The 8,957-nt window shown below is 37.1% G+C and overlaps 1 protein-coding gene across 1 annotated transcript; it reads left to right on the plus strand.

Annotated features, from left to right (window-relative positions):
* Positions 1 to 1,565: 1,565 nt before the first annotated feature.
* LOC147403887 (NADH dehydrogenase [ubiquinone] 1 beta subcomplex subunit 3-B-like) lies at positions 1,566 to 8,674 on the plus strand. Its single transcript, XM_086439660.1, has 2 exons — positions 1,566 to 1,882; positions 8,420 to 8,674. The coding sequence occupies exon 1, from the start codon at positions 1,648 to 1,650 to the stop codon at positions 1,858 to 1,860; it is 213 nt and encodes a 70-aa protein (XP_086295786.1). The 5' UTR covers positions 1,566 to 1,647; the 3' UTR covers positions 1,861 to 1,882; positions 8,420 to 8,674.
* Positions 8,675 to 8,957: the final 283 nt, after the last annotated feature.

The raw sequence follows: 8,957 nt of genomic DNA on the forward strand, positions 1-8,957 counted from the left end.
TTGATCGTGGGGTATTAGGTGTAGAAAGAAAAAATTCAATTTTTAGATATTAGTTTGTAATTGATGTCTGAAGTCCAAGACTGACATCAGTTTTATAAAATCTGATGTCTAAGATATTTTTGCATAGTGTATATAAAAGCAAATTTGGAACGGTTTTCAGCCCTTCCAAATCCTGAAGTCTAGAACAGCTTCCAACCATTTAAATTCATTAACGACACCTCGATTAGAGACGGTTCGTAAACCGTTTATACTTTCTTAGGAACGGTTATAAACAGTTCCTAATTGCCACATTTGTTGTAATGAGTTTTATAGTTTTATTATTTTATTTGGGGGCAAAACTTGAACTCAAGACCTCTTGGGGTTTTAGTTGTGCAAAGATTTTCCTTTTTAGAGAAACACAAAGCTAAAAAGCTTTTTTTTGAAGTGTGCAAGTTGAAAGTTAAAGATTCTCTTTGCTTTCTTTTTTGTGAGAGTTGTAGAGACAACTCCTCCAAACTTTAGTCTCACATCTGATAATTATAAGAGTGATGTTCACTTAATAAATGATCTCACTCTCTCACTTGCTTGAATATGAATGAGAGAGAGTGGGCATTGCACGATATGAGGGCTCAAGGCATAGTGGGATTGCATCCCATTATATTTAGGCTAACTCGTTTGAAAAATCTTATTGCGTGCAGGAGGGGTGCAAATTTTGGATTTACACCTCAAGTGAGTGCGTATAAAAGGCCCACTTTTCATTAATGTTCTTTTTATCCATTGCATCGTTAGAGGTAATGTGTTGGCCGTTTGAATCATACAACATTCATAAATGGATCAATTAAAGTCCAAACGTCTTTCTCTTTAATCCATTGAGCCACTCGTCCGAAAAACCTTAGTGCATGCAGGGGGTGCAAATATCGGATTTAAGCCTCACATAAATGCGCATGAAAGACCCATTTTTCATTGAGATTCTTTTTATCCATTGCACTGTTTGGATTCTACAACGTTCATAATTGGGCCGACAAGATCCAAACGTCTCTTTCTTTAATCAATTAAGTCACCCGTCCGAAAAACCTTAGTGCGTGTAGGGGATACAAATATCGGATTTAAGTCTCACGTGGATGTGCATGAAAATCCCATATTTCATTGAGGTTCTTTTTATCCATTACACTGTCAGAGTTAATGTGTTGACCATTTGGATCATACAATGTTCATAAACGAGCCACTCAAAGTCCAATTGTCTCTCTCTTTAATCTACTAAGTTGTTGAACTTTCTACTATATAAGAGAAGTGTGCCCTAGAGTTCAGTACACAGAAATACATAAAATAACTTTTTAATCTCTATTTTCAATATAAAAAAAAGTGCATCCCAAGCCAAAGAAACCATGTATTCCGAGGTGTACAGATCAACGGTTCGGACCTTGATTGATTGAATATGCCACGTGGCAAGTCAAATTATGAGGACTCATTTTAAAATGAAATGATCATTAAGTAAATCCACGTGGATGAATTAATGTGGGATATGGAGCAGGTCGACCGAGTCAAATCGTACTCGAATCGGTTATCAAAATCATAGTTACAGGAGGAAGGAAGGGCATCTCAATTTTGGGGTATCTCTCTCTCTCTCTCTGAGAGTCTCGGAAAGAAGAAGAAGAAGAAGAAAAGAGGATGGCGAAGCCGTTAGGTACGACAGGAGAGTTCTTCAAGAGAAGAGACGAATGGAGAAAGCATCCGATGGTAGGGAATCAACTAAGGCACGCCACCCCTGGACTCGGTATCGCTCTCGTTGCCTTCGGTATCTATCTTGTTGGTGAAATCGCCTACAACAAATTCTATTCTCCTCCTTCCTCCTCCTCCTCCAACACCACCTCTTCTCACTAATCATCTCATCTCATCTCCTTCGGTATATATCTCTCTTCACTAATCTTTTTTTTTATAGTTATTTACTTTCTGACTTTGATCTGATGATTGTGGTTTCAACTTTCAACTTTCAATTTTCAATTCTAAGTAGATCTATAATCTCTTCTTAAATTGGTCCATAACACTTCTATTACTGTATTTTATTGATTTTTAATTTGTTCTTCAATGTTTTGTAATAATCTTCTACACTAGGTCTAGGGATTAGGGAAGGAACCCTGATTTATTATACAAGTGCAAAACTAATCTAGTCCTCTTTTGCTCTACCAAAGAAAAATATATCTTCACACTTCGCACTATTGAAGGTTTCCCAAATAAAAAATAGTAATAATTAAAGGAATTTAAAGCAATTAATAGGTGAATATCTCCCTACAACTGGAACAGTTTTAAGATTTTTCATTCATTTGTTTGAGATTCAGAATATTTTAAATGTACGATGAATAGAAGATGATTGCCTAGTTAACCTACCTCCGCGATTTATTCCATCAAGAGAAAGGGCTTTTTTTTTTTTTTTTTTTTTAAATGTCTGATAGCCGTGTGGGTTGGGTTGGGTGTTCCTTGAGACCAAGAGAGGTCTTGTATTTTATGAGTCTTCTTTTTTAGGCATCGACCAGTGCTTGCCAAGGTAGAAAATTGTTGTTAGCCATAAAAAGAGGCTTGGGGATCAATATATCCCTTAATCCACGTTTTGAGCAGACTAATTAGCCCAATGGATTTTATTCCTTCAAGAGGAAATTAGTGCTACCAACGCCACCATCGTCAGTGTGTGCGGTCTGGTAAGAGCCTTTTCTATTTCCATCTTGTGTATGTTGAAAAAATATGATTTCTCTTGGATTTTTCATAATGTTTTATATGTTTGTTCACTCAATATGGGGACTAATTAAAGAGGAGGGGTTGGACAATCTATGACCAATGGGATAAACTATATTGTATTGGGTGTAATTTCATTGTTACTCATTTTATGAATGACAAGAGGGAAAGCTATTGGATAACAAGTATGAGGATTTTTTTAGAATGACGCACACTAATAGGTCTTACCTTGCGAGGTGCATTATTCGCATGGATCTCCAACCAACAAAACCGTTCAAAGGACATTTCTCAAATATGTCATGTGAAGCCATCGTAGAACAATTTCAAATTCTTTTCTTTTCTTATCTTATTGAATTGTTGTGGGATATCCAAAAGAGCATTCAAAGTCTTATGGGAACCTTAAGACAATTTTTTTTTATGGGTAAAAAGACTTTATTGACTGGGGCAGACTAGATGACCTAAAACCCCAAAAGATACAAAACAAATCAAAGAAAAACAAAAGCAATCAAGACTATCCTTGCGATTACAAACTCAATCCCATCTCCCCAAGAGGTCTTCAAAAGAGATCCCTCTTTCTTTAATGAACATCAAGCTTCAATGAAACAAAAGACCTAGAATGTCAATGATAACCTCGTGGACTTCTTGCTCCTTATCCTCGAACACCGAAGCATTTCTCACGCCACAAACCCCAACAAATGTCAAAGGGAATGATGGACCATAACTTTCTTTTGACGGCTCCCACTCCCCACTGAGACCAACACTCAAACACACTCCAAAGTGTTTTAGGAATGCATCCCACAACTCCAAACAAGTTGAAAAAGTGAGACCAAACCAAGGAAGCAGTCGCACAATAGAGAAGGATGTGGTTTGCAGATTCCCCGTCAGACTTACACAAGCTACAAAAATTTGCCAAAATAAACCCCTTTTTATGATATATTGTCCAAGGTTAACAACTTTTTTTGAACTCCCATCTAGACGAAAAAAGCAATCTTGGAAGGGACAAGAATCCCCCAAACCCCTTTAACAAGGAAGACTCTAGAAAGCTTAGGCGGAGCTAGGTAGAAGTATCAAATAGAAAAGCCACCCTTTTTTTCTAATCTCCAAACACGAGCGTCCTTAGCTCCAAAGTTTTCCACCAAGGCTTCCATGGCTCTCAGTAGCCCAGAAATGTCCTCCATCTCCCAATCATTAAGAGATCTCCTAAAACCCTAGTCCCACGTCACCCCACCGATGGAATGGACAAGGAAATCTGCGACTGTGCCCTCTTTTTTCAAGGAAATGGAATACAAACTTGGGAAACAAAACTAAAGACTTTCGAAACCGCACCACACATCTTCCCAAAAACGAATAGAGGAATCATTCCCAACTTTAAAGGAAATGTTACCTTGGATTAGAGGAAGGATCCGTGGAATTCCTTTTCAAACACCACGACCATACGAAACACACACCCTCCCACTCTCCCAACCGAGGGCCTTCTCTCCAAACTGTCACAATCACCTTTCTCCAAATGTTATTCCTCTCACAACCGAATCTCCACAAACATTTCTGATGTAGGTGGTGGTTAGGACTTATTTTGTAAGGTTTATTTTAATTTTCATTTAGTATGTTGGGTACTTAAGGGTAGTTTAGTAACTTTACTTTCTTTAGTTAAATCTTTACAATAAGGGTTGGTTGTGTAGTATGAAGGGACTTTTTTGGATATTATGTTTTGTGAGAACATCTCTTGTTAGAGAGAATTAGGGCTTGTAAACCCCTCTACCTAGTATTATCTTCAATCCTCCCTATACTCTTTCATTTTAATATGTGTGCTTCTCTGGTCTTCCCGTTTGCTTCAACTTCCCAAGAAGCAACTTGTTCATAAACCTTAAATTTTGTTCCCTAGTCCTCCATTCTTCTTAGGCGGGCAAATGCATTTCCAACTAACCAAATGGAACTTCATCTTCCCCTCCTTATCATGCCACAAGAAGTCCCTTAACAACTTGTTTAATTTTGCCTCCACACTGGCGGAGCTGGAGAATAAGAAGAAAAAGTACACCAGAATGCTGAATAGCGTACTTTTAATCAAAGTTAGCTTAACTCCTTTTGACAAGTAGCGAGCTTTCCACAAAGACAATCTTCTCCCTAATCTTTCTAAAATCGGTTCCCAAACCGACTTGTAGTTGTAAGAAGCTCCTAAAAGCAATCCCGGGTATGATGAAAGAAGAGCACCCGCCTCACATCCCAAAGAGGCCCCACATGACCCTCGACAAACACATTACTTTTTCTAGAGTTCAAGGAGATTCCAAAAAAACCCTCGAAGTAAACCAGAAAATACCACTCAACACTCGGATCCGTTGGATAGAAGCATCCAACAATAACGTGTCACCAGCAAACTGAAGATGGGATACCACTAGGTTCCCTTCCGAAACCTGAAAACCAGAAATATCTCCGTTTGTCACAGCTTTTGAGACTATCCTTCCCAATGCCTCTGTCATGATGATAAAAAAGATTAGGGGATATGGGATCCCCTTGTCTCAAACCCCTCAAACTCTTGAAAAATCTAGATGGGGGAACCATTTACTAGGATTGAGAAAAAGGATGTAGAGACACATTTCATCACCCAATTTATCCACTTTTGGCCAAACCCCTTACGAGCCAACGAGTACCTCAAACAATTCCAACTAACATAATCACACACCTTTTTTGGGTCAATCTTACACACCACCCCCGCCACATGAGATATCAACCTTGAATCAATGCACTCATTCATGATCAACACGCCATCCAGAATCTGCCTTCCTCTCACAAACGCCCTTGAGCTGGGCTAATAATAGTCTCCATAACCATTTCCGATAAAAGGGCAAGGGTGTGGCTACTAATGCGGGGTTGTGCTTACCACTTCCGATAGCTAACAAACCTTGGTTGTGCATTAGTATGGACTTTATGTTGGGTATCCCACCCACTCGAAGAAAAAATGACTCGATCATGGTTATTGTGGATTGGTTCTCCAAAGTGGCGCACTTTGTTCCATGCCGAAAAACTGCGGATCCTTCACATATTACTAAACTCTTCTTCAAAGAGGTGCCAAGTTTCTTAATTATTTTTGGCATACTTTATGGAAGTTCATGGGAACTCACCCTCAAACCAATGGCAAATGGAAGTTATCAATCGAAGCCTAGGGAATTTGCTCCATTGTCTAGTTGGGGAGCATATCAAGGGCTGAGATGTTCTTCTTTTGGCTGAATTTGGTTACAACTCTTCAAGGGACCGGACTATTAATACTTCTCCCTTTGAAGTGGCGTATGGTTCAAAGCCCTCTAGTGTTGTTGATACGGTTCATTTACTTACTAAAAAGAGGACCAATGTTAGGATTGAAGATATGAAAGCATTTATGAAGGATCTTCATGCACAAATCAAATTCCAAATTGAGAGTCTGAAAACACAAAAAAAATATAAGGAAGTTGTTTATCTTCATAAAAGGAGAGTTGTGTACAATGTAGGCAACTTTGTTTGGGTGGTTTTAAGCAAAGATAGGCAATCGGGTGGCTTACACACCAAACTTAGAAGTTGCAAAGTGGGACCTTGCAAGATATTGGAGTGCATCAATGATAATGCTTATAGGTGGAGCTTCCTCTGGATTTAAACACATCTAATGTGTTTAATATACAACATTTTCTACCCTATTATGTCGCCTAACTTGTGGTCAAGTTCTTTTAAGGATGGGAGAATGATGCAATCCAAGTTAGTTGTTGGAGGGAGGGAGTTAGTTATTTGTTGGAATTAGGTAGTGTTGTTAGTTTTCTTTTGTTACTTCAAGTGTTCATGTAAGGGTTTGTTGTCATTTCACTTGGGCTGTTATGTTTCTGTTTTGCCTATAAATAGGCCACCTAATGTAGTTGTAAATCAGTTTTTAGTTTAATGAAATAGATTCAACAGAGAGTTTTCTCTTCCAACTCAACTTCTTTTGAAGTTTCACACAAATTACTCTAAATTTCCAGATCTGATTGCATCAACAAGAGCATTTGAAAGCATGTGGTTTTAGGACACTTTGTTATTGATTCAATTGATGAATGGTGGTCACCAATGTTTTTAGATGCTTAAGTGTTAGGCAAGACACTTTATTGGCTTGCATCTCGAGGCATGAAGGGTAATCCTTCCTCATAGTATGATATTTCCAAATAAATAGTATAACATATAAAATAACTAATATTAAGCAATTGAAAAATTAGGACAACCACCACATATTCCCAAAAAAATAGCTAAGCATTAGTCATTACAATAAATAATAGTATAAAATAATTTATTTTTTTATTTTTTATGGGTAAGCTGGACTTGAACCCACAACCTCAAAGTTACTTTGTAAAGTGTCAAACCAACTGAGCTATGGGTCTTGGCCCCCAAAATATTATTATTTTATGTTTAATACAAAATATAATTAAATATTATTTATCAATAACTTCCTTTGTATAATACTAAATACTTTCAAATTTATTTATAAAACAAACAACTATTTTCTTTTCTTATATATAGTTGTTTAATATTTAAATTTAATTCTTAAGTATTCCATTTATGTTGCGTATAACTACAAAGAAATGGAAATAAAGAAAAATTTATAAAATGTTTCTTAATTAGTAAAACAAAGAAATAAAGAAGAAAGAAAAGAAAAAGAATGCTTAAAAAGAAATTATGTGAGGTGTAAGCCTTGGCCGAAAGGTGTATGTCTCACATTGAGGGGAATGCCTTTAGCGAGCCTTGGCTGAAAGGCGTACGTCTCATATTGAGGGGCATTCCTTTAGCAAGCCTTTGTCTGTGACATGAGTCTTAGCTGCTTTTATTTTTTAACCTTACCTCTCAAGTCATTTTTAATGAACCTCAAAACGTAAGCCTCACACATGTCTTGGTGGTCATCATTCCATTTTGAGAGAAAACCTAGTTTCTGGTTCTAAAGGAAGTTGAAAGCTTACAAAGATAAATTAACGGTACGGAATTGAAGGTGCCATCTGAGTGAGGTGGTAAACTTTTTCTGTTGTAATAGTACAGATCTTGGATAGAAAACCCACCTTTACACTTAAACCTATCAAAAAAATAAAAATATAAATTAAAGGTATGGAATTACGAGTTCTTTGAAAGGGTAGACTTTAAGATTGGGCTTCTATTATAGAAGATAGCAAATGTTGATACTCAAGGAAGAGAGGTCTAAGACACTGGCAGAGTTCAATAGCGCGACGGAAGCCAAACAAGAATATGCTTCCAGAGCAAAGGAAGAAGATATCAATCAGAAGCAAAATTCCAGAATGAAATACCTATAGAAAGTACAAGCTTCTTTCATAACACCAGAAATACAAGACCTTGAGTGAATCACATCAACAAAATTAGTGGAGGCAATAGGATGGCTGAGGATATCACATCAAGGATGCAATCATGAATTTTTTTATTTATTATTTTGCATGAATCTTAATACTGAGAACGGTGCCTGATATACCAACCTTCAATAATTTGATTGAGTGGGTTGCAAAATGAGTGGTTGGAAAAGCCGGTTGAGGAGGAATATTCTCGATTGGTTGTAGATTCTGTGGGTAAGAATCTGGTTATTTGCTCAGTTCCTTTCTTTTCATAGCAATATTTTGTGGCCTAGGATGATTTTTTTTAAGGTTGTGTACCTTTGACACTTTTTATGGGTTAAATTTAGGGCATATTTTTCAAACTATTGAAAGACACTGATGAATGTTTGCAGATTCGCCCAGCTATGGAATTGAAGCTTCCGATTTTCTTCTTAGCCGGTTTTCGTTTTTCTAGTTGGTTTGGTGTTGAATGAAAGTTTTATCCTAAACATGGATTGGAATCTTACCCCATTAAATAAGCTGCTGTACCAGAATTTTCATAAACACTAGCTGCATGTGGATCATAATTTGTTTCCCCTCTTAATCATGATAGTTGGGATTGTTGTCATCCTGTAATCTTCCATCGTAATCTTGATATTTTCCTGCAAGATTTCTTTCTTATTATTCATGCATTGGTTCTTATTTGAGGATATGTTAGTTTTCTCGTGCAATATAAGGCTGCATATATATGTATAGGGGAGTGTTCCAATGCCCTAAAGAGAGCCAGACATTATGCTAAACATTTTTCAAAATATGGGTTAGAAGTTTTGGAATGGGCTGCCAAACTTCTAACCCCATTAAAAGTGGTTTACAAATAATAAACGGTCCACAATTATTCAACTTGTAAACTAGGGTTAGAAGTTTCAGACTCAGCTGATTTTTTGTGAGGAT

Source organism: Akebia trifoliata, chromosome 4 (genome assembly GCF_017979445.1).
Source record: "Akebia trifoliata isolate Shusen 1 chromosome 4, ASM1797944v1, whole genome shotgun sequence".
Lineage (NCBI taxonomy): Eukaryota > Viridiplantae > Streptophyta > Magnoliopsida > Ranunculales > Lardizabalaceae > Akebia > Akebia trifoliata.

Bases quoted from the DNA above. Each gene is read 5' to 3' on its own strand.
- LOC147403887 (XM_086439660.1), top strand. From the start codon at position 1,648: ATGGCGAAGCCGTTAGGTACGACAGGAGAGTTCTTCAAGAGAAGAGAC.